Below are 26,906 nucleotides of genomic sequence, written 5' to 3'. Positions count from 1 at the left end.
GGATTTGGGCTTCTAATTGCAGCATAATTACTGTTACAAATCAGCAACAACTTCTGCTAAAAATTTGGTCTTCAATCAAATCTTTCTAAATTGCATCTAATTATAGAAAGTCTTCTTTTGTTCTTCAATATTCTTTAAAAAATACAACTCTATATTTTTGGTTCAGTCTACCGGACCTATGTTTTTTATGGGCTGGTCCGATCAAGCGGACTTCGGGCTGACCCATTAAAAATAAAATTTTAAAAGAATTTAAGTTAATTTTGAAAAAAAAATATTGAACCAAAATATAATTGTATAAGTGTATTTGAAGTGAAAAAGAAAAGTTAAAGATGATGAAAATATGTTTCATGATATGATTAAAAAAAAGGTTAAATATGTTTTTGATCCATATAAATATCTCAAATTTTATTTTTAGTCTCTATAAAAATAATGACATATTTTAGTCCGTACAAAATTTTTATGCATTCAGTTTTAGTCCCTACTATTTTTTAAAATTTTGAAAACTGTTTAATTACCCTTAAAAGTTTAAATTTTGAATAATTTTTGGGTTAATACTACTTTACCCCCCTGCCATATAAGCGAGATTCGGTTTACCCCCCTCTAAAAAAAAACTTATTGGACAAACCTTGCAAAATAAAGATTCCATCAATATTGACCCTGATCAGTTTTTTTGGCCAAGATTCTTAGAATCTTGCCTACTTGGCATTTTTGGTAGTGCTGACTGTACAACACATAAACAATGTGGCACAGTCAGCACTGCCACGTGGAATTTATTTTTTTTTAATTTTTTTTAAAAAAAATTAATTTTTTTAAAAAAAATTAATTTTTTTTTTAAAAATTAATATTTTTTTAAAAATTAATATTTTTTTTTTAAAATTAATATTTTTTTTAAAAAATTTAATATTTTTTTACGTTTTTAAAAAATATTTGACAATACCTGCGGATTTACGTACGCCTTTAAAAATACCTGCGGATTCACTAACGGATTTACCTACGAATCTGACAATACCTGGGTATTTACCTTTAAAAATACCTGCGAATTTACCTGCGGATTTACCTACGAATTTGACAATACCTGCGAATTTGACAATACCTGCGGATTTACCTACGAATTTGACAATACCTGCGGATTTACCTACGGATTTACCTACGGATTTGACAATACCTGCGGATTTAACTACGAATTTAAAATTACCTGCGGATTTACCTTTAAAAATACATGCGGATTTACCTGCGAATTTGACAATACCTGTGGATTTACCTACGGATTTGAAAATACCTGCGAATTTATATATAATAAAAATAAATTTTAAAAATAATAAAAAAAAACAGTAAAACAATTTTGGAAAAAAAATTTAAAAAAAAATTACTAAAAACGTAAAATTTTTTTAATTTTTCCAATTTTTTATAATTCTTTTTCAATTTCTTTATAATTTATATAAAATAAAAACGTAAAAAAAATATTATTTTTTTTAAAAAAAAAAATTTTAAAAAATCAACAAAATTAATAAAAAAAATTTAAAAAAATATTAAATTTTTTATTAAAAAAAAATTAATAAAAAAATTTTTCAAAAAAATAAATTCCACGTGGCAGTGCTGACTGTGCCACATAAGCAATGTGCTGTACAGTCAGCACTACCAAAAATGTCACGTAGGCAAGATTTTAAGAATCTTGGCCAAAAAAACTGATCAGGGTCAAATTTGATGGAATCTTTATTTTGCAAGGTTTGTCCAATAAGTTTTTTTTTTTAAAGGGGGGTAAACCGAATCTCGCTTATATGGCAGGGGGATAAAGTAGTATTAACCCATAATTTTTTTTAACGTGTTTAGAATACTATAAAATGTTTCTTTACCAAATTATAGAATTTTTTAAAGTGAGAAGAATTAAATATGAATTTTTAAATTTTAAATGATAATGATAAAATTAATGCAAATCTTAACTTTGAAATCAAATTTTGAGTTCCATTTTTTTCGAGAAACTTTTAAAGCGTTTTAAACATGTTTGTAAAATAATCATTCAAAAATACATATCGGTTTAACAGCAGGGACTAAAACTACGTGCAAAATAATTTTGTGGGGACCAAAACATGTCATTTTTTTAATAGGGACTAAAAACAAAATCTGGTAATTTTATAGGGACCAAAAATATACTTAACCCTTAAAGAAGTAGTTGTGAGATAAAGAGAAAGTTTAAGGTAAAATACGCTTTTTGGCCCCGTATGTTAATCTCGAGATTCATTTTGGTCCCTTAACTTCAAAAAGTTTCATATTGATCTCATAACTCTTCAAAAGGTGTCATTTTAGTCCTTTTTGTCATACTAGCGACGAAATAACTCAAAAATTGGTCGCTAAACCGGTTGCTAATATGACAAAAAGGACTAAAATAACACTTTTGAAGAGTTAAAGGACCAATATGAAACTTTTTGAAATTAGGGGACCAGAATGAACCCCGAGATTAACATATGTGATCAAAAAGGGTATTTTGCCAAAGTTTAATAAATATTGAAGATAATATTCAGTTTCTCTCTATTTTTACATAGATATCTTCGTGGAATTCATATATATGGATATTGGTTTGATGAATATTTTAAATATGACTTAACTAAGTTTATCATTACTTTCTACTTATGTTATGTAACTTTTATCCATTACATTCTTTTTATAAATTTAAAACTATAATATTGAAATAAAGGACAAACTGGTCCATCGGGCCGACCCACTTCAGCCCCTTTATGTATTTTAACCGTGAAATATATATATATATATATAGTGGCGGAGCCAGGAATTTTAGGCAGTATGGGCAAAAATAATTAATTGGGCAGGGCCATTGATTATTCATCTATTTTAATTTTCACATCCTGTTTTTTCTAATTTTACCCCTGGTTTTGTCTAAAAATCGGCTATTAGAATGGGGAAATACAAAAAAAGTAGAGGGTTGAGCCTGGGCGCATGCCCAGGCTCGCTTGGCTATAAAACTAGCCATATATATATATAAATAAATAAATATATATATATATATATATATATATATATATATATATATATATATATATATATATATATATATCGCCTGGATTGAAACTAAGGTATATTTCTGAATCCAACTATTTGTAGATGACAATTAGTGGCTAAATTTTTTGTGTTGGATAGATAACTTAGAAGAAACTAAGTATGTAGGTTCTTCTCTTGATATTAGTATATTTATATCATGACAACAAGTTATAAGGGTTTTTTCAAAACTAAAGATTTTTTTTAGTGTTTTCTTATTTTCATCGTTTTTCCCAAAGAAGGGAGTGTCAAGATGATTTTGAAAAAGAAAATTTTTGCTTAAAAATATTGGACATCTTTGATTTAGGAGAGATCCTTCTATCCCTTAGGATTGATAGTTAAACAATGTTTTGTTTGCAAATATGACTTATCAGTTGTTGCCTAGATATATTTGTACTAAGATCATGAGTTATATTTACCTACTTAGTTTTCTCCGAGGTAGCTAATCACCCACAACATCCTTAGCCTGCCATAATTATGGATTATGATGATGATAATCATCAAAATAATTTGATTAAACATGAAGAACTTATGGAATATCCAAAATAATTGGATAAACTTAATAAATGGACAATTCCATCAGTACCTTCAAATCAAATTTATAAATTTGGCAAAATAGATATATCATCTCGTTTTGCTGTAAAAAGTTTAGAACAAACTATTCAAATTTCTGAAAGCACTCAGACAATCAAACTTTTAACAAAAAAGGATTTACTTCCTTTTAAGAATTATAATCATATCCATGTTGGTTTAATACAAGTTGCTGTTAAAACTTTGACTTCGCTAGGATTAAATACTAGCATCCTGGGATATATTAGAGATGGTAGATGTAAAGATTTTAAACAATCTTTAGCTGCTTTAATTGAGACAAGTCTGTGTCATGGACCAGTTTATTTTGATGTCTCTTCCAATATAAGCTTATCCATGCCTGCTAAAAATTTATTAGATGCTCTCCAATTAACCATTCATACCAATGGTTACAATTTCAAACCTCGTAGTGAAATTTTGGCTATATGTTATAGGGTTTATTACAAAGTTCTTACCACTTTAAACCCTAAAGCTAAACAAATATCGTTTCCAGAAACTACTACTTTAGTTCAAACTAATTTGCTAACATCTAATGTTGCAACTAATAGGTTGCTAAAATGGGATGAAATTAATTTTCCAGAAACCTGGAACCTTCCTCAGGCCATTGAACCGGAACCTATCCTTAATAAGGATGTTGATCAAATAATCCAGTCAAGTGAAGGAGATTTAGAGATAAACTTTAGCTCTAAAATAATTATTAGAATACCTAGATCTATGTCTGGAAGACATTATGTGAATTCTATAAATGAATTTTACTCTGCTCCTAGTCAATTAGCTAGACCCTCAACTTCTGAATTAAAAGAAGAAATAGAATTCGTTGAAAATATAAGACTTAGCGAAAATAAAATTCCCCATGGTATATATAAAAAACCAAATCCTCCTAGAGTAGAATCACCTACTCCCTCAGATATGGACTTCCCGTTATAATGTTAGATTATTCTCCAGGTAGTAATATAAGAAACCTTGTCAATGACGAGTTTCAGTATGAAAGATACACACAATTTAGAGATTGGTTTTTTAAAACTTTTTCGGCTCCTGAGTTAGCAAGTTTTAAAGATGAGTACTCTACTCAAATGTCTATGAACCAAGATTTCACCCCCTTTGTCAAATGGTTCATTAGTTACTTTATAAGTAAACAAAAAGAAGAATTGGTTTTCATGAAACAAGACGAACGGTTAGTCCTACAAAAGCCTTTGGAAAGTATCAAAGGAGAAAAATGGAATCTCCTTTTCCCCCCAGAACAAACAATAAGTTTGGGTTCTCATACAGAAGCTACACCTTATCTTACCCTTCAATTGCAAAGGGTTGAACAAAATCAGGTTACTCTTAAGGAGTTAAATTCCATTATTAGATCCAATATTTATACTAATGCCTACCTTGTTTGTCTAGGAGAACAATTTATTTCTCTGAAAAAGAACTCTTATCCATAAAAGACCTTTTAGATAAACAAATAGCTCGTCAAAAAATTATTATTGACCTTATTAATAAGCCTAAACCTCAGGAACAAGCTTCTACATCTAATATTTCAGATGTTCCTATAATTCAACCTCCTATTCCTATAGAAGGATTTAAAATGGAAACCAACGGTGATGAGTTTGTCCATATTCTTGAGAAAAAGCTTAAAGATTTACATTTAACTGTTATGTCTAATCAAGACTCTTCCAATGAAGAAGACATTAATGATTTAGCAAATATGTTTGCTGACTTAGACATTAGTAATCAGAATACTAGTGAGATAAACCCTGTTTATAACTCTAAACCCCTAGAAAAATACTATTATAAGCGTCCCTCTCCTCAAGACTTACTTTTTGAGGAACCTGAACCCTTCCAAAATTCATATTCTGGAAAGCCATTTATTAATGGAATATTGATGGATTAAATGACAAGCAAATCATGGATACAATACATAGAATAATTATGTATTCAACTGTTTGTAAACAACACGAAATTTCTGACAGAGATATTGCCTCCTTCATAACAACTGGATTTGTTGGTCAATTAAGAGGCTGGTGGGATCATTATCTCACTGAAAGTCATAAAAAAGATATTCTTCACCATAAGAAAATGGTTAAGTTCGAAGCTCCTGGAATCGGATCAAGTGGTATTGCCACCACAGGTGAAGAAGATGCGGTTTATACACTGTGTCTCTCTATCCTTCAACATTTTGTTGGAACCAATATCCGTATTGGAGAAAAAATTCAAACTCTACTTCAGAATATAAGATGTCCTTCTCTTACACATTTTAGATGGTATAAAGATACCTTTTTGTCTAGAGTTTACCAATTAAACAATCCTAATTCTATCCACTAGAAATCCAAATTTATTGATGGTTTACCCCATTTCTTTTCTAAAAAGTTTAGACATTATTTAAGAAGTAAAAATGATGGGATAAATATTAATTACCCTGATCTTACTTATGGTCAACTTATTAGCACTTGTCACTACAAGAAAATTAGGGTTTTACGACACAAAAATTGCGACAGTTACTTAATATTAAGGTGTTAATGAAGGGTTAACCTAATATTAAGGAGTCACTTTAATAAAGGTAGACCAAAAGATAAGACTTTTAATTATAAAGGCAAAAGAAAAGCTAAAATGCTAGATATATCTTGCCACAAATGTGGTAAAGCTGGTCATTATGCAAACCAATGTTGGACCAAGAAAGCTCTCAATGAAATCGAGGGTGAACAATTACGCTCTCAACTTGAGAAAGTTTGTTTACTTAAGTATGACTCAGAGACTAATTCTTCTAATGAAGATATTGACATGATTTATGAATCATCATCAGATTATTCCTCTGATAATTCTGAAAATAGTAATTGTCAATATAATCAAATAGATTACTGAAAGTCTATTGTTGACATGAACGGTCTTAATGTTCTTACTACAGAACAAGATGAAGCCATAAAGGCTATTGAGTCTATCTCTAATAATAATCTTAAAATAAAAATGCTTGAAGTTTTAATTCAAGAAAATTCTAAAAAAGAATCTCCTATTATTATTGAAGCCCCTTACCAATTAAGTGAGGTTTTATCCATATTTCAACAATCCAATATCCGTGAAACTCCTGTTTCCCTTACTGATTTACATAGAGAAATTAATCTTTTGAAATTTGAAATTACTCAGATAAAGAAAGATAATAAAAAATTATCTCAAAGGGTCTCCTTACTTGAAACAGGTAACCTTAAAGTTGAAGAAATATCTTCTACTAGCAGTCCTTCTACTTAATGATAGGTTTCTCACTCTTATTGATAGAGTAATTTCTCAAAAATGGTTTGTTAGAATAACTTTAGTTATTAACTGAACGTTTATTTTAGAAAATGAAGTTGCCCTTATTGATAGTGGCGCTGACCTTAATTGTCTGCAGGAAGGAATTGTTCTTACCAAGTATTATACCAAAACCACTCAAATCCTTGCTCAGGCTAGTGGTGACAAATTAACGGTTAATTATAAATTAACTAATACATACATTTGTAATAAGATATTTGTTTACCTACCCATTTCATCTTAGTTAAAAACATGACTCATAGAGTTATTCTTGGAACTCCTTTGTTAAATAGCATTTTGCCTTTAATTAATGTTGACACTAAAGGCATTACTACCATGATTAATGGTAAAACTGTCACTTTTGAATTTATTACTGACCCTCATATTAAAATGCTTAATGAAGTTAAAAGTATTCTCTTAAATAAAAAAAAACAATTAGGTTTTCTTAAAGAGGAAGTTAGTTTATTAAATATTAATGAACAACTTAAGAAAAATGAGATAAGAGAACAAATAAAATTGATTGAGAAACAATTTAAAAATGAAGTGTGCAATGATTTACCAAATGCTTTTTGGGATAGAAAGAAACATGTTATTTCTTTACCTTATCTTGATGACTTTAATGAAAGTCAAATTCCCACCAAAGCTAGGTCTGCTCAAATGAACCATGAGTATTTGGAGTTATGAAAAAAAGAGATAGAATCTCTTTTAGAGAAAAAATTGATAAGAAAATCCAAATCTCCTTGGAGTTGCACAGCTTTTTATGTCAATAATGCTGCTGAAAAAGAACGTGGAGTTCCTAGACTTGTTATTAATTAAAAGCCTCTGAATAAGGTGTTAAGATGAATTAGATATCCTATTCCTAATAAAAAAGACCTTTTAGATAGATTAAACAATGCTTTAATCTTCTCTAAGTTTGATATGAAATCTGGCTATTGGTAAATTCAGATTAATGAATCTGATAAGTATAAAACAGCCTTTACTGTGCTTTTTGGACATTATGAATGAATTGTCCTTCCTTTTGGCCTTAAAAATGCCCCTTATGAATTTCAAAATATTATCAATGATATTTTTAATCCTTATACAGAATTTATAATTGTTTATATTGATGATGTCTTAGTTTTTTCTAAAACTATAGATCAACATGTTAAACATTTAAAAATATTTAAATGATTAATTAAACATAATGGATTAGTTATATCTGCTCCTAAAATGAAACTTTTTCAAACAAAAGTTAGATTTTTAGGTCATGAAATTGACCGAGAAACAATAATTCATATACAAAGAAGTATTGAATTTGCTTCAAAATTCCCCAATATTATTACAGATAAGAAACAATTACAAAGATTTCTTAGTAGTCTTAATTACATAGCAGATTATTATGAAAATCTTGCTACAGATACTGCCATATTACATGCTAGGCTTAGAAAAAGTCATGGCCCTTGGACTAATGAACATTCTCAGGAAGTCCAAAGAATTAAGAATAAGGTTAAATGTTTGCCTTGTTTATCTCTTGCTAACCCTAAGTATTTCAAAATTGTTGAAACTGATGCTTCAGACTTAGGCTATGGAGGAATCCTTAAACAAATTATATCTGATACATCAAAAGAAGTTTTGGTCAGATTTACTTCTGGAAAATGGAATGATACCCGATCTAAATATTCCACTATCAAGAAAGAAATGCTTTCTATTATAAAATGTATTTCAAAATTTCAATATGATCTTCTTAATAAGAAATTCTTATTAAAAATTGATTGCAGTTCAGCTAAATCAATTATTGAAAAAGATGTTAAAAATCTTGTTGCTAAACAAATCTTTGCTAGCTGACAATCTCAATTATCTATGTTTGAATTTGACATTAAACACATTAAAGGTGAAAATAATTCACTTGCTGACTACCTAACTCGTGAATTTTTGCAGGAAAAAATGATGACCCCATATAAGGGAAGAGGCCGCGGTTATGGTCGCGGTGGAATAGGGAGTAACAATACGTTATCCCAACCAGAATCAAACATTCCTCTAATAGGGGATTGGACTACAGTTTACAAAGGAAGAAAAATGCAGCAATTATCTGCATCTTCATCAAAAAAGGAAGATATTGCTTCCTCCTCTTCTAATAAAAATATATCCTACAAGGAAGTTACGGTTAATAACCCATCTCAAGAACAAATGGATTATTTTAAAAATACAGTAAATGAAAAAAATCATGCATATTGATGAAAAAGATATTAAGATAAATCCAAATGATGGATGGTCTATTAAAATCAGATACCTCAAATCAAGAGGATATCCAGGTTTTCATGAAAAATCTAGGCCTCACCTAAAGATTCTTTTGACTGTTACCGGATCGGTAACGATTACTCACCACTACCAGAACAATAATCCTGAAAGTTTTATAAACTTCAGTAAATGCCATATTAATAAAATCTTGTTACCAAGAGAATGGGGTCTCAACCCAAATGGTGAAAAGGCAATAAGGATTGCTGAAGGAAAGTATATCTACTTTAATTACTGGAACTATGTCCAAGCTTTTACTCAAGCTTTTTATTATCAAAATCCTAAGAACAAACATTCTTGGTTTTTCTCTATTAATTCAGAAATGATTAATAAACCCATACCAAATTGGTTTTACGAATGGTGGACTAAATTTGGTCCGTCTTTGGAAATATTACCCAAAGAATTACTTCATTTATACAATCCCTGGTGTGATAATAGTCCACTTGTTGTAAATATTTAACTGATAACTTAATCACAGGATAATATCCATTTTGGTTCTTTACTAAATTTCAAATTCCATGGATATGGAGATGGTCTATCACCATATCTCAAGATAAATTCAACATACCCATTTTAGAAAGAAATTTCTTCTATAAATGGTGGAACAAGATGAGTTCTGGAGAAATTCATAATAAAATTATTCTAATTCAAGCAGCTATAGCTGAAGACCAAAATAATAAAGTCAAAGAGCAAAGCTCCCAACAAATGTCTATGGGAAATTTAAAGAACTTCTTCCAGATAAAATATCCAAATGAATCAGAAGAAGAAATTATGGTTAGAACTTTGGATCATATGAAGAACCAATTCTTCTCCACTTTTCCAACTAAAGCATCAAAAGATGAGAATTCATCTATGAAGACTAGCTCTTCTAGGGGATCAATGGATTCCAACAACTTTGATTGTTTAGCAGGAGAAGCCCAAGCGAATGACCCCACTGTTGAAGATTTCTGGGATGCAATGATTCAATCCATGGCTCAGAAAGCAAAAGACAAAGCAAAGAGATAGTGAAGAATCTTAGAATCCCAAGACAAAGAGAAAAAGACAAGAGAGAATCTTATCTTGTTTGCGACTTCAAAAGCAATAATGGAATAATTTCAAAGATATGAATCTTATCTTTAGGCATAATGGCATGCACTTATATTACTTTTGTAATAATTTTTGATTTTAGTAGTATAATTGATGTGTCGATGGGGCCCATTGTGTATCCGGCATTAATCATACAATTTGTTTAGTCACCAGCTATTATAGGTAGCTATTACCGGCTTAAATAGTAAGCCTTTGTATTTCTATAAATAGGAATTTTCATTTCTTTTGTAAGCACGCAATTTTAATATAACTAAGTTTTTATATACGCTCTGTCTTCTATCTATACTTTATCACTGAAATAATAGTTATTCCGATCCTGCTTCCGCTGTATTGCATTTCTTATATATATATATATATATATATATATATATATATATATATATATATATATATATATATATATATATATATATATATATATATATATATATATATATATATATATATATATATATATATATATATTTATTTATTAAAAATTTAAGTTTTTAAAAATAAATTTAACATAGATTTTTAGAAAATAAAAAGGATAAGTTAATGTTTTTTTGGAAAATGTGGGAGTTTTGGGGAACAAAAGGATATTTTTCTAAAAGTCAATATGATGTTAACATGAAATGTGCATGTGAGCCTCTTTTACACAGCCATGTGGACTTGTCTTGCTTGTTGGAGCCCACGAAGAAAAGGTTGATATGAGTCTGATTCCAATAAGGGCCCAACACATAGATGACTGTTGCTATTGATAAGAACCAAACACTATCAATGATTTTTCACTTCATAACAGCCAAATCTATCAGAAGACATTTTTATTGGTAGATCTAACTAGTTTTCATGCATATCAGAATCAATGTTTGTTTGTTTGTTAATATAGATAATTTGTGTGCAATTCCTCATTTGATATGACTAAATTCTTCATTTGAAGATAAAGAAGGGGAAGAAAATAAATATAAGTAAAAAATATTAGGTGTATGATGTGTACATTTATAATTAATAGATTTTCAAATTTCAATTATGTAAAATTCGTTAAAAAATTAATTGGTTAAAAAAAAAAAAGTCTATGATAGACATTCATTAATATTATTTCACTTAAGACGTTTAAAAATAAAAGTTAATAAAATGAACAAAATTTGTTAACAAAATTATTTTTTGAGAGAATAAAATTTAAAGTTTATTAGATAAAAGATCAAAATGAAACATTAATTTAAGTTAAATAAAAAATACATCAAAATTAAAACATTCATTATTTTATATAATAGTCAGTGGCTAAGAAAGGCCAGGACAACCCCATTATTTTTTTAAAGTAAAATTCATATCCTCGTAATATAATTGTCATTTGGTATTACAAATTGAAAAATAAGATTCATTAAGTTTAATAAGTGATCAATTAAAACTATAGTTTTGTTATTCTTACACTCCTTTTTTTATACCAATACATACATCGTATATACTGTTCACCATATTTATACAGTGAACAATGTTTTTAATAAAATAGTATTATTTTAAAAAAATATTTATTTTCAAAATTTATTTTATTTTTTAAAAAAATATTTATTTTTAAAATCTATTAACCAACTTCACAATTGTATTAACCACAAAAAATATAAGTCATTAACCAATTATTTTATTTATAATTCATTAACCACTTTTACTAGTTCAATAACCAATAAAATATATACTATTAACCATGTTTAAATTATAAATGTATTAACTAATATTTACACTTCATTAATCAACTTTATTTTATTATTTAATATATTTTTATGTTTGAGAACTCATTAACCAAGTTATGTACTGTATTAATCAATTATATAAATACGATTAACTAAAGTCTGTACCATATATATTAATTTTTTATGTCAAAATATATATTAACCAAACTTTGAACTATTTTAACCAAATTTTAACATTTCATTAACCAAAGTAGTTTTAAACAAATATATATTAAAAATCAAAATAAAGTGAAAATATTGTTCACATATTTGTGAACAGTGTCTACGGTGTAGTTTAAAATTTAGTGTAGGAATATCATTTTTCTTAAAACTATCGGTAAACATTGAGATGTATTTTCTCTTCTAATTAGTTCTCATGGTCCCTCACTATACTACACTCAGGGATGGCAAAACGGGCCGGGCCCCGCCGGCCCGCCCGCGCACCCGCCAAAAAATGGCGGGTTGGGTTGGGATTTTAGGCTCGTCGCTCGCCAAAGTCCGCCCGCCAAAACCCGTCTCCCGTCATACCCGCCCCGCCAAAGCCCGCCGCTCGCCAAAACCCGCTCCTCCTCCAAAACTCACTCTTTTTTAATTAATTCTAGTAATTGCAATTCTTGATGGTTTATTTTATACATTTATTTATAAATATATGTAATATTTTTTAGAGTAAATTTGTTAAAAAATTACTTTTATAAAAAATTGTTTTAAAAAATAAGTGAAAAGTTTAATTAAAAGGTAAAAAAAATATTAATATATCCAACCCGCCATCTTGGCGGGAAGGGCATTGTAAGTATAAGATTGCGCCTAAGAGGGGGGGTGAATTAGGTTTTCAAAAATTTAATCGGTTTTATGAGAATACTTCTAATAATTTTTGGTTAAGTGTTTGAAGGTTTTTGTAAGGTTCTTTTCTTTTCTTTGGTAATGGTGATGAATGCAATAAAGTGCGGAAAAGTAAAGAACGCAACGATATATACTGGTTCCCCTCACAATCCGAGAGTACTCCAGTCCCCTTTCAAACACGAAAGAGATTTCACTATAGTTAGAATTATTGTACAAGCCTATGCCTACTATCTAACCTATAGGGTGATCAAAGGTTCTTAACACCTTTAAGATCAATCAACACTAATGTGAATGAAGAACAATCCTCTTCAAACACACCACTTACTTCCAACAATCCTGGATAGTAAGGAGATAATTTTCTTTGAACTTTTACAAGAGATTTAGATGAAGTTTGTATAGCACTATCAATCTTGGATTGATCTTCTTCTTCAAATAAACAATTCTCAAAATGAATATAAGTGTTCACAATGTATGCATGAAACTTTAAATGGATTTCTCAATGAAAATGTGTATAGAAAGTTTCACTTGAAAATAAGATTTGATGAACACTTGGAAATATTGAAAGATGAAGAATATATGGTTTATGAATTGTTAATGAAGAAGGTGAATAATGATTTTGAAATATGTAGTATTTATAGTGTGTTAAACACCTCTTTGAATGGTTATTTTTCCATGAAACAATGCAATGATCAAGTGGTAACAAAATGGATTCGTTTGAATAAGATCATGCAATGAAAAAACACACTGGTTCAGTAGGAACCGGTTCCTGCCTGGGACAACCCGGTTCCTGCTGAACGTTACAGCAGAAAATTTGAATTTTGAACGTGGGAACCGGTTCCTGCATAGGGACAACCCGGTTACCCATAGTAAACCACAGAATGCTGAAAACTGAGAATGCTGGGAACCGGTTCCCCCATAGGGACAACCCGGTTCCTAAAACCTTTATTTTGAATTTTAACTATGAAAAAAGTTTTAAATGAACTTTTGAAGGATGACACTTTGTAGTATGTTTATGATATGCATGAAAATATATTTGTGAACAATTATATGTCAAAGTGAGTATTGTTTATACCTTTGACACTTTAGCTTGATTCTTGAATCTTCACAATTTCTTCAAGACTTTGAAAAGATGTATTTTTGCTTGATACTTGAAATTCTTTTTGCACATCCTTTATAAAAGCTTGATGTCCATATTGTCTTCATCAAAACACACTATGCTTGAGAAGCTTGCATTTACATTCTCCCCCTTTTTGATGATGACAACCAAGTCTTGAAAATGTTTTGAAAAAGTTGTTTTGTGCTTTGTGTTTATGTTGAACATTGCAAGGCTCCCCCTATGTTAGAGACTCCCCCTAAATCCATGATTCCTTGATTTATGGTAATGAGTTTCATTTGATAATTTTAACAATGGCCTGCATTTTTCTTTGAAACAAAACAACAACAAAAATACATGCATATTCTTCTCCCCCTTTGTTATTATCAAAAAGGATGGGGAAAAAGAGAAAAAGTATATGAAATATAACACAATGTAAAATACCACAAAGATAACACAAAAATGAAATACTACAAACATAACATGATTTAAACGATACGAAACGTAGTTTTTTACGATTACAACACAAAACATAAATAGTCCTAAACATCACGAACATAAATGGAACATTGTCTAGAAAACATAAGTAAAAACGAATAATAGAAAGAAAACATTACATAGAAATTAAAGCACACATATCATACATATTTACCAAGACATAATGAATGAACATTTATAAGGTACTTTTAACTTATAAAATTTTGGAAACGTGTACCTTTGATGTGTGAAAATGACGAATAAATTTTAAACATCACCTTCGTCTAAAATTCCAAGCTCTCGTCGAATTTTGTAAAACGATTCTTTTGGGAGAGGCTTGGTGAAGATATCCGCAAGTTGATTATGAGTATCCACAAAAGTGACTTCAACATCTCCTTTAAGCACATGATCGCGAAGAAAATGATGTCGAATGTCTATGTGTTTGGTTCTTGAATGCATGACCGGATTCTTTGTAATATTTATAGCACTTGTATTGTCGCATCGAAGAGGAATACATCCGAGATCAAGTCCGTAGTCACGAAGTTGTTGCTTAAGCCAAAGAATTTGTGCACAACAACTACCCGCTGCTATGTATTCTGCTTCGGCCGTACTAAGCGCAACACATGCTTGCTTTTTACAAGCCCATGATACTAATGCATTTCCAAGAATGTGACAAGTACCACTTGTGCTTTTACGATCAGTTTTACATCCTGCATAATCCGCGTCAGAATAACCAATTAAATTGCAAACACTACCTTTAGGATACCATAAGCCAACGTTGGTTGTTCCTTTGAGATACTTCATGATTCTTTTAACCGCCATAAGATGTGATTCCTTTGGATTTGCTTGGAAGCGAGCACAAAGACAAACACTAAACATTATGTCAGGACGGCTTGCCGTCAAATACAATAAAGAACCAATCATACCTCGATACTTGGTAATATCAATTGGAGTACCGGATTCATCTTGATCAACATATGTACCGGAGCCCATTGGAGTATTCATTGCTTTACAATTGTCCATATCAAACTTCTTTAATAGTTCTTTACAATATTTGGATTGATTGATAAAGATTCCATCTTTGAGTTGCTTAATTTGTAGTCCAAGAAAGTAGTTCATCTTTCCCATCATAGACATCTCGAATTCTCCTTGCATCATCAATGAGAATTCCTCACACATTTCTTTGTTAGTCGATCCAAAAATGATATCATCAACATAGACTTGAACCAATAAAGTGTTACTCTTGATTTTCTTAATGAACAAAGTTTTATCAACCTTACCCTTTTCGAAACCTTTTTCACACAAAAAATTGCTAAGTCTATCATACCATGCTCTAGGTGCTTGCTTTAATCCATAAAGAGCCTTTCTCAACTTAAAGACATGTGAAGGATTCTTGAAGTCTTCAAATCCCGGGGGTTGTTTGACATAGACTTCTTCATTGATGTAGCCATTCAAGAATGCGCTCTTGACGTCCATTTGATAAAGCTGAAAATTTAATGAACATGCATAAGCAAGTAAAAGACGAATAGCTTCTAACCTTGCAACCGGAGCAAATGTTTCTTCAAAGTCGATTCCTTCTTCTTGATTGTAACCTTGGGCCACCAATCTTGCTTTGTTTCGAACAATTATACCATTCTCATCAAGTTTGTTCTTAAACACCCATCGAGTACCTATGATGTGTTTGTTACTTGGTCTAGGAACAAGTTCCCAAACTTGATTTCTCTCGAATTGATTTAATTCTTCTTGCATTGCATTTATCCATTGATCGTCTCCTAAGGCTTCATCAACTTTGGAAGGTTCAATTTGAGAAACAAAAGCCATGTGTAAGCAAGCATCTTTGAGATTTAATCTTGTTGCAACTCCTTGACTAATATCACCAATAACTTTATCAATAGGATGATCTCTATGAGTTCTCCATTCTTTTGGTAGATCATTGGTGTTTGATTCTTGTTGTACACTTTCTTGTTGAACACTTTCTTGTTGTACTTCCGGTGCCTTCACAATTATATCATTTGAAGGTTCTTCCGGTGCCTTCACAATTGTATCATTTGAAGGTTCTTCCGGGGGTAAAGCTAAAGGATCATCATCATCACAAACAACTATTTCCTCTTTGGAAGTGTTAGTCTCATCAAAAGATACATGCATAGATTCTTCAATAGTTAAAGTTCTTTTATTATAAATTCTATATGCTTTACTAGAAAGAGAATAACCAAGAAATATACCTTCGTCGGATTTCTCATCAAACTTACCAAGATTGTCTTTGTCATTGTTGAGAACAAAGCACTTGCATCCAAAAATGTGAAAGTGAGCAATGTTTGGCTTTCTTCCTTTGAAGAGTTCATATGGAGTCTTCTTTAAGATAGGTCTAATGATTACTCGATTTCCAACATAACATGCCGTACTAACCGCATCCGCCCAAAAATATTTAGGAAGATTTGCATCACTAAGCATTGTTCTTGCAAGTTCCACTAGAAACCTATTTTTCCTTTCAACTACTCCATTTTGTTGTGGAGTTCTTGGTGCTGAAAAATTATGAGAGATACCATGTTCTTCACAAAATTCTTCAAACGATGCATTTTGAAACTCTCCACCATGATCACTTCTTATGGATACAATCTTTAATGATTTTTCATTTTGGATTTGTTTTGTATACTTCTTAAAGGCTTTAAAAGCATCACTTTTCTGCACAAGAAACAAAGTCCAAGAATATCTAGAATAATCATCAACAATAACTAAAGCGTATACATTACCTCCGAAGCTTCTTGTCCTTGATGGACCAAATAAATCCATATGCAACAATTGAAGTGGTCTTGTTGTAGTCACCACATTCTTTGGTTTGAAAGACGATTTGGTTTGCTTTCCCTTTTGACAAGCATCACATAGTTTATCTTTGACAAACTTTATCTTAGGTAAGCCAATAACAAGATCATGTTTGGTTAACTTATTTAAATGGTCCATATGAATATGGGCTGCTCTTTTATGCCATAACCATGATTCATTATTGTTTACCAAAAGACATTTTACTTTCAAAGATAAATCATTTAAAGAAATCATAAAAATGTTATTAATTCTTGTACCTTTGAGTTTTACCTCATTGGTGACTTCATCGATGATCAAGCATTCTTCCTTAGTGAATTTGATCTTGAAGCCTTTGTCACAAAGTTGGCTAATGCTTAGAAGATTATGCTTTAGTCCTTCAACATAAAGAACATCTTCAATGGATGTGAAAGGTGGTGCACCAACTTTGCCTTTGCCAAGAATTCTTCCCTTATTGTTGTCTCCATAAGTGACAAAACCCTTGGCCTTTAACTTTAGATCTGAAAATTGGTTTAGGTCACCCGTCATATGCTTTGAACAACCACTATCTAGATACCATAGGTTTGAAGTGGTCTTCAAGCAAACCTACAAAACAAATTAAGTTTTGTTAGGTACCCAAATGGCTTTGGGTCCATCATAGTTAGTTCCTTTCTTCACCCATACATAATGTCCACTAGGAACACTAAAGTTCCTTACATAACAAGCATTGGGTGTGTGACCAATAATACCACAATAAAAACAAGTAGGTTCAAAGTTACTTCTATATCTAGGAGGATAAGATTTCTTTTTAACAAAGTTCTTCCTTTTAGGATAATGTTGCATTACTTTAGGCTTGATCACTTTCTCTTGAATTGGTTGGTTACTAGCCTTGACAAAGATAGTCTTGTTGGATGTTGGTTTATCAAATTTAGAGAAACCAAGTCCGCTCTTATCATTGGAGTATCTTTGTGTGCTAAGAACATTTTCCAATCCAATTTGCCCTTTTTCATATCTTTCTAAAACACGTTTTAATTGGACAATTTGGAAGGAAAGTGATTCACAATTCTTGCATACAACATTATCTTCTTGAACACTAATCATTTTTTCTTTGTCATCTTTATGTTCTACTTCAATTATCTTAACCTTCTCTTCTAACGATGATATTATTTTCTTTTGAGATGAGATAGTTTTATAGAGAATTTTGCATTCTTTTAATAATTCTTCTATTGCACCTTGCGCACCATTATCAAAAAGAGAATCATCATAACTAACCTCGCCTTCTTCATCGTCGGAGTGGTGTGATGCCATTAGTGCTAGGTTTGCACTTTCGTCACTATCGGAGTCCGATGAGGAACTTACTTCATTATCTTCCCATGCTATGTAGGCCTTTTTATTTTTGAACTCCCTTTTGCCTTTGAATACATTCTTCTTCGAAAGCTTTGGACATTCCGGCTTTATGTGTCCTTGTTTCCCACATTCATAGCATGTAACTTCTTGTGATGAAGTGGATGCTTCTTTATCTTTATGCTTTGAGAATTTCTTTCTTTTGACATAGTTAGTATTATCAATATTATTTTTATTACCAAAAAATTTGTCTAACCTTTTTACAAGAAGCAAGAAGTTTTCATCTTCATCCGATGCATCTTTCATTTTGCTTTCTATTGAATCTACTTTTAATGCAATGCCTTTGGATTTCTTCTCTAAGTTCTCATGCTTTTCCAATCTTCCAAGTTCTGTCTCATATTCTTGAAGTTTTCCAAATAATGTTGCGGAAGTAAGTTTTGATAAATTCTTCTTTTCGGATATCGCCGTCACTTTTGGTTGCCACTCCCTTGTCAAAGATCTGAGCACTTTAAGATTAAGTTCTTCGGTAGTAAGAGTCTTACCAAGTGCCTTCAAGTGATTTGTCAAATGTACGAATCGTTTTTGCAAATCGAGAATAGTTTCTCCGGGCTTCATTCTAAACAGTTCGTACTCTTGGCTTAAAGTATTCAACCTTGATCTTTTAACTTCAGCAGTACCTTCATGAGTTTCTACAAGAGTATCCCAAATTTCCTTTGATGTTGTACATGTTGATATTCGGAAGAATTCATCCATACTAAGAGCACCATGAAGAAGACTGATCGCCTTTTTGTCAGCAAGAACCCTTTTTCTATCATTATCATCCCATGACGCTTTAGGTTTCTCCGATCCAACACCATTAACGACCGTTGTAGGAACATGAGGACCTTGTAGGACAGCCTCCCAAACTTCTTCTCCTTGTGCTTCTAGATGAGCCTTCATTTGGATTTTCCAAAAGTCAAAATATTCACCACAAAACAATGGAGGCTTGTTGTTAGAACCACCATCTTTGAAAACCGGTCTTTGATTTGCGGAAGCCATTCTGGATCTTTAGGAACAAGTTACCTATAACTTGCTCTGATGCCAAATGTAAGTATAAGATTGCGCCTAAGAGGGGGGGTGAATTAGGTTTTCAAAAATTTAATCGGTTTTATGAGAATACTTCTAATAATTTTTGGTTAAGTGTTTGAAGGTTTTTGTAAGGTTCTTTTCTTTTCTTTGGTAATGGTGATGAATGCAATAAAGTGCGGAAAAGTAAAGAACGCAACGATATATACTGGTTCCCCTCACAATCCGAGAGTACTCCAGTCCCCTTTCAAACACGAAAGAGATTTCACTATAGTTAGAATTATTGTACAAGCCTATGCCTACTATCTAACCTATAGGGTGATCAAAGGTTCTTAACACCTTTAAGATCAATCAACACTAATGTGAATGAAGAACAATCCTCTTCAAACACACCACTTACTTCCAACAATCCTGGATAGTAAGGAGATAATTTTCTTTGAACTTTTACAAGAGATTTAGATGAAGTTTGTATAGCACTATCAATCTTGGATTGATCTTCTTCTTCAAATAAACAATTCTCAAAATGAATATAAGTGTTCACAATGTATGCATGAAACTTTAAATGAATTTCTCAATGAAAATGTGTATAGAAAGTTTCACTTGAAAATAAGATTTGATGAACACTTGGAAATATTGAAAGATGAAGAATATATGGTTTATGAATTGTTAATGAAGAAGGTGAATAATGATTTTGAAATATGTAGTATTTATAGTGTGTTAAACACCTCTTTGAATGGTTATTTTTCCATGAAACAATGCAATGATCAAGTGGTAACAAAATGGATTCGTTTGAATAAGATCATGCAATGAAAAAACACACTGGTTCAGTAGGAACCGGTTCCTGCCTGGGACAACCCGGTTCCTGCTGAACGTTACAGCAGAAAATTTGAATTTTGAACGTGGGAACCGGTTCCTGCATAGGGACAACCCGGTTACCCATAGTAAACCACAGAATGCTGAAAACTGAGAATGCTGGGAACCGGTTCCCCCATAGGGACAACCCGGTTCCTAAAACCTTTATTTTGAATTTTAACTATGAAAAAGGTTTTAAATGAACTTTTGAAGGATGACACTTTGTAGTATGATTATGATATGCATGAAAATATATTTGTGAACAATTATATGTCAAAGTGAGTATTGTTTATACCTTTGACACTTTAGCTTGATTCTTGAATCTTCACAATTTCTTCAAGACTTTGAAAAGATGTATTTTTGCTTGATACTTGAAATTCTTTTTGCACATCCTTTATAAAAGCTTGATGTCCATATTGTCTTCATCAAAACACACTATGCTTGAGAAGCTTGCATTTACAGGCATGATTTTGATGCCCATTTTACTTGGCGGGCATGCCCGCCCCGCTCGTTTTTTGGCGGGCATAAGGCGGGGCGGGCGGCGGGCGGGGCGGGCAACCCGTTTTGCCACTCCTAACTACACTACACTTACACACTCAAGTATCTAACTTTATATCTTTATTTCACATATCAAAACTAACTATTATCACATTATATTCTTAATTATTTTACACTATTTCCTATAAGCTAAATTATTACTACTTATAATAATTATTATATATTATGTTTAAAATCCATCTCAATGATTATATACAAAATTAAGATTCTTCTCAAATTCGTCTAAATGTTTGATGATAGAATTTTCATAAATATAAGTAAAATAAATAATTATTATATATTTTGTGAATTATCGTTTTAAAGACTCTTCATAATTTTGTCTCAAATTTGTCGTAATATTTTACACAAATTTGAGACAAAATATAAAAAATATTAAAATAAATAATAATTTTATATCATGTCTAAAATTCATCTCAAAGTCTATCTTAAAAAAATTAAAATATAAATATTAAAAAAATTGACAATTATATATATTTTTTCTTCTAAAATCTATCTTAAAGGTCTCTCTATAATTAAAATTTGTTCAAATCTGTCTAAATATATCACATGAATTTGTAATAAAATTTTCTAAATATAGTAAAATAAACAACAATTATATAATTAGTCTACATTCATCACCATATACATTTATATTACTTATATTATTCTCTATCATATTACTATATTTTGTATTTGACTCTCATTATCCTTTTACTTCATTTTTTGATGTATTTTCAATTTGAAAATTTTTATTTGAATATTAAAATTATATATTTTATATTTTTAAAATGTTTATTTTAGTGTTGAAAATTATTAATTTTTATTCCTGAAAATTATTATCTTAATGAAGTTCATTATAATAAACAGAAAGTTTATGTTGTTGTCAGGATTGTTGCGGATGTATAATTATGTTTTGTTAATATTTTATTAAATTTGATTATAATTTAAATGTTTTATATATTATAATTTTTTACATTTATTTATAATTTTTAGTTAAATCTCAAAATATTTGGTATGGTTCCGCCACTGATCATTGCCCCTATGTAAACTAATTTGATAATATAGTAGTGTCTGATTCATTATTTACTAAACAGAGCAAAGTTTGTTTATGTGCTTTTAACATAGATCTATTATATCTTTAATATAATTAGTCGTTCCATTTGTAGTAATGCAACCATTGGTCATTTCCTATTTTCCACCAACATTTTCGGGATGGAATTTTCATGTTGGATTAATACATTACAACAAATAACGTTTTCATGACGAAACTTTCACGTCATCTAAAAAAAATTGAAGTTTTATTCTGAGGCGATATATATATATATATATATATATATATATATATATATATATATATATATATATATATATATATATATATATATATATATATATATAAACAACTTGTTGTCTCGGTTATTTTAAAAACCAATGTGATATACTATTCAGGACATGTTTCGAATCTCAGCTAGTGCACTTAATGTTTTTATTTGTTAACAACTGTAAAATAAATGATTTAATCCTTCGATTTCTTTGAGAATCCGAGGGATAAAACAATCCTATTTTATTTTAAAACACTCGCTGAATAGATTTCACCTTAATGCTATCTTATTTGTTGCCTACCCATCGCCGAATGCATCATTTTTTAGGATGAATTGCAAAACTGAAAAAAAAAAATCTTCTACCTTAAACAAAACATTTTTTTCAGCTTTTGTAATCCATCTCAAACAATGGTGTTGATGTTGTTGTAGTTGTTGTTGAAGGTTTTGAACAACTATGATTTATTCCTAAAAGTCTTTACTAATGGATTGCAAGTACAGTAAAAATATTTTCCAATTTTTGAAACAAACACCTAATTAGAAGTTGGATGCATTCAAAGCATACAAATTATATACGCTAGTGAAGATAGTGATAATGATAGCATCAACAATCAATCTTGGTGAAGGGAGGTCTGACATTTAAATGCAGATCTCTAGCATCTTATATGGGACCTGGACATGTTGTATTTTTAATATTCTGGGTAAGCAATCTTAATATTCTGCGAAAATTTGTTGCATACAACATATTTTTGATATTCTCGGAAAACAATATAACCATTTAGAAAAATACTCTAACCTCTCGGTTTTTTTAAAACCGAGGGGTTATAGTAAAATAATTTATTTTTTTTACAAAAATGGTTACATTGTTTACCCAGAATATCTAAAATATATTGTATGCAACAAATATTGTATGAGATCTTCTCATTCTATAATTTTAGTATTCTGGGTAAACAATCTCAATATTCTACGAAGATTTGTTGCATACAATATATTTTTAATATTCTGGGTAAATAAAGTAACCATTTTGGTAAAAAAAAATTACTCTAACCCCTCGGTTGTTTCAAAAATAGAGATGATAGTTAAGTTTTTTTTCACTATTTTCAATCAACAGCCTTAAACAATTCTTTGCTGTCAATTTAAAGGTTATCAACACTCAAGAATCCACCATTAGTGATCCGTATGAAATCTAAGGGGCGCCCATTATATAACTTCTCTTACGATATTGGAAATCTAAATGAAACATATGAAGAGCCTGAAACCTAAGGAAACTTGAAAAAGTTCTCTACGATAGATTGCAAGAGCAGAAAATCATATGGATTCAAGGTTTGTTCTATTAAATTTTTATTTGTAGCGAAAATATTTTTGATTATTGATATTAATTTTCTTACCCTTTTTTCACCAGAAACAAATACATGCAAGATTCGTAGAGAATATCCTTTAACAAACCCTTTTGTTTTGTTTTGAGAAAAGACTTTCTCAGTATTTGATCTTGCCCAGAATATCAAGGAATTGAAGATCCAACATATGATCTTTATGGACAATTAATATAATATTCTGGGTAAACAATATAACGAGTTTTATTAAAAAAATATAATATTATGGTAAATACTGTAACGATATTTATTTTAAAGAAAATTAAGGACCCCTCGGTTTTTATGATAAACTGAGATATAAAAGGCGCTAGTTTTTGTAAATAATAAAAGTGCAGAAACTGGGGTTCAAACCCATGCAATAATAAACCTTTATCTCAGTGTTTTAATCACCGGGGTAATAAGGCTTTACTTTTCATGACGAACTTATTTACCTCGCTTCTATTGTCGAGGTAAAACGCATTTTACGTCTGAAGTTAGAAGCGTCATTTGTAGTAGTGATATCCTGATCGTCTTACTTCTTTAACAACTTACTTATTGAAAAAAACTTCTTTAACAACTACAATCTTGGATCTAAAGGGATAATTGCCACATTACAATGCTCCTTCTTCATAGCATATATCCACTTTGGATCACTCAATGCCTCATCTGTTTTCTCGGGTTTGAATTCCACTATGAGCGTAAAATAGAAAAGATCACCATTATCGTTTACATCATTATTCGGAAACAACTCATAATCTTGTAGCCTTGCGGGCATACCTCTTTTCCTTATTGATCTTCTCACATTTCTTAAACTTGAACTTCACCGGCTTTCAAACACTGCATAAATAGTTCCAACATCATTTGGATTAAATTATTCATGTTTCCACTCCTTTAATTCATCAATAATCATGTCCCTACTAATTACGATTCTTTTGTTAATTGTGTCATAGAGTTTATAGCCACCGGTAGAGTGATACCCAACAAGTATCATTTGCTCTCCCTTGTCATCTAACTTCTTTATAATTTTATCCAGAACATGTCTATACGCAATTGAACCAAATACCTTCAAGTGACTCATATTTGGCTTGAATCTAGACCAAGATTCTTCAGGTGTAATATTTTTCAGCTTCTTTGTTGGACACCTATTCAACAAATATGCAGATGTGGACACCACTTCTCCCTGTAACTCTTTCGGAAAGTTCTTTCCTTTCAACATGATTCTCACCATGTTCACAATCGTTCCATTCTTCCTCTCTGTAACTCCATTTCGTTGAGGAGTATAGGGTGGCACTATCTCATGCACAATTCAGTCTTGATTACAAAATTTCCCAAAATCATTTGAGACATATTCACCTCCACCATTTTGTTTTTAGATTTTTTTATTTTGTGATCACTTTGTCTTTCTGCCATGAATTTGAACTTCTTGAATACTTCCAACACCTCATCTTTTCTTTTAATCAAGAAAGTCCATAATATTCTACTAAAATCATCAATGAAAGTGACAAAGTACATATTGCCTATGATTTTGGCAACTTGCGTCGGTCCACAAATGTTCGAATACACCACCTCAAGATGACACTTGGTTCTGCATCCTGCATCTTTGCTAAAGCTGCCTTGATGTTGCTTGGCCTGCACACTGTAAATACAAGCTTCTCAAGCATAGTGTGGTTTTGATGAAGACAATATGGACATCAAGCTTTTATAAAGGATGTGCAAAAAGAATTTTAAGAATCAAGCAAAAATACATCATTTCAAAGTCTTGAAGAAATTGTGAAGATTCAAGGATCAAGCTAAAATGTCAAAGGTATAAACAATACTCACTTTGACATATAATTGTTCAAAAATATATTTTCATGCATATCATAATCATACTACAAAGTGTCATCCTTCAAAAGTTCATTTAAAACCTTTTTCATAGTTAAAATTCAAAATAAAGGTTTTAGGAACCGGGTTGTCCCTATGGGGGAACCGGTTCCCAGCATTCTCACTTTTCAGCATTCTGTGTTTTACTATGGGGAACCGGGTTGTCCCTAGGCAGGAACCGGTTCCTCAGTTCAAAATTTGAATATTTCTGCTGTAACGTTCAGCAGGAACCGGGTTGTCCCAGGCAGGAACCGGTTCCTACCGAACCAGTGTGTTTTTTCATTGCATGATCTTATTCAAACGAATCCATTTTCTTACCACTTGATCATTGCATTGTTTCATGGAAAAATAACCATTCAAAGAGGTGTTTAACACACTATAAATACTACATATTTCAAAATCTTTATTCACCTTCTTCATTAACAATTCATACTCATAAATTTCATTATTTCCAAGTGTCCACAAACCAGAATTTTTATATGAAACTTTCTACACACATTTTCATAGAGAATTCATTTAAAGTTTCATGCATACATTATTGTGAACACTTATATTCATTTTGAGAATTGTTTATTTGAAGAAGAAGATCAATCTAAGATTGATAGTGCTATACAAACTTCATCTAAATCTCTTGTAAAAATTCAAAGAAAATTATCTCCTTACTATCCAGGATTGTTGGAAGTAAGTGGTGTGTTTGAAGAGGATTGTTCTTCATTCACATTAGTGTTGATTGATCTTAAAGGTGTTAAGAACCTTTGATCACCCTATAGGTTAGATAGTAGGCATAGGCTTGTACAATAATTCTAACTATAGTGAAATCTCTTTCGTGTTTGAAAGGGGACTGGAGTACTCTCGGATTGTGAGGGGAACCAGTATATATCGTTGCGTTCTTTACTTTTCCGCACTTTATTGCATTCATCACCATTACCAAAGAAAAGAAAAGACCCTTACAAAAACCTTCAAACACTTAACCAAAAATTATTAGAAGTATTCTCATAAAACCGATTAAATTTTTGAAAACCTAATTCACCCCCCCTCTTAGGCGCAATCTTATACTTACATTTGGCATCAGAGCAAGTTATAGGTAACTTGTTCCTAAAGATCCAGAATGGCTTCCGCAAATCAAAGACCGGTTTTCAAAGATGGTGGTTCTAACAACAAGCCTCCATTGTTTTGTGGTGAATATTTTGACTTTTGGAAAATCCAAATGAAGGCTCATCTAGAAGCACAAGGAGAAGAAGTTTGGGAGGCTGTCCTACAAGGTCCTCATGTTCCTACAACGGTCGTTAATGGTGTTGGATCGGAGAAACCTAAAGCGTCATGGGATGATAATGATAGAAAAAGGGTTCTTGCTGACAAAAAGGCGATCAGTCTTCTTCATGGTGCTCTTAGTATGGAT

At 31.0% G+C, this 26,906-nt stretch overlaps 1 protein-coding gene across 1 annotated transcript in view; it reads right to left on the bottom strand.

The window, feature by feature from the left end:
- Nucleotides 1–24,515: 24,515 nt before the first annotated feature.
- Nucleotides 24,516–26,906, bottom strand: part of LOC131613809 (protein FAR-RED IMPAIRED RESPONSE 1-like) — a 23,958-nt gene continuing 21,567 nt past the window's right edge. The window contains exon 3 of the mRNA XM_058885449.1: nt 24,516–24,938. Within this exon, the coding sequence (XP_058741432.1) occupies nt 24,516–24,938 (423 nt within the window). The remainder of the gene's footprint in view (nt 24,939–26,906) is intronic.

This window comes from Vicia villosa, linkage group LG6 (assembly GCF_029867415.1).
Source record: "Vicia villosa cultivar HV-30 ecotype Madison, WI linkage group LG6, Vvil1.0, whole genome shotgun sequence".
Classification (NCBI taxonomy): Eukaryota; Viridiplantae; Streptophyta; class Magnoliopsida; order Fabales; family Fabaceae; genus Vicia; species Vicia villosa.
The sequence above is the reverse complement of the archived record's forward strand: the minus strand, read 5'-3'. Positions and strand labels throughout refer to the sequence as shown.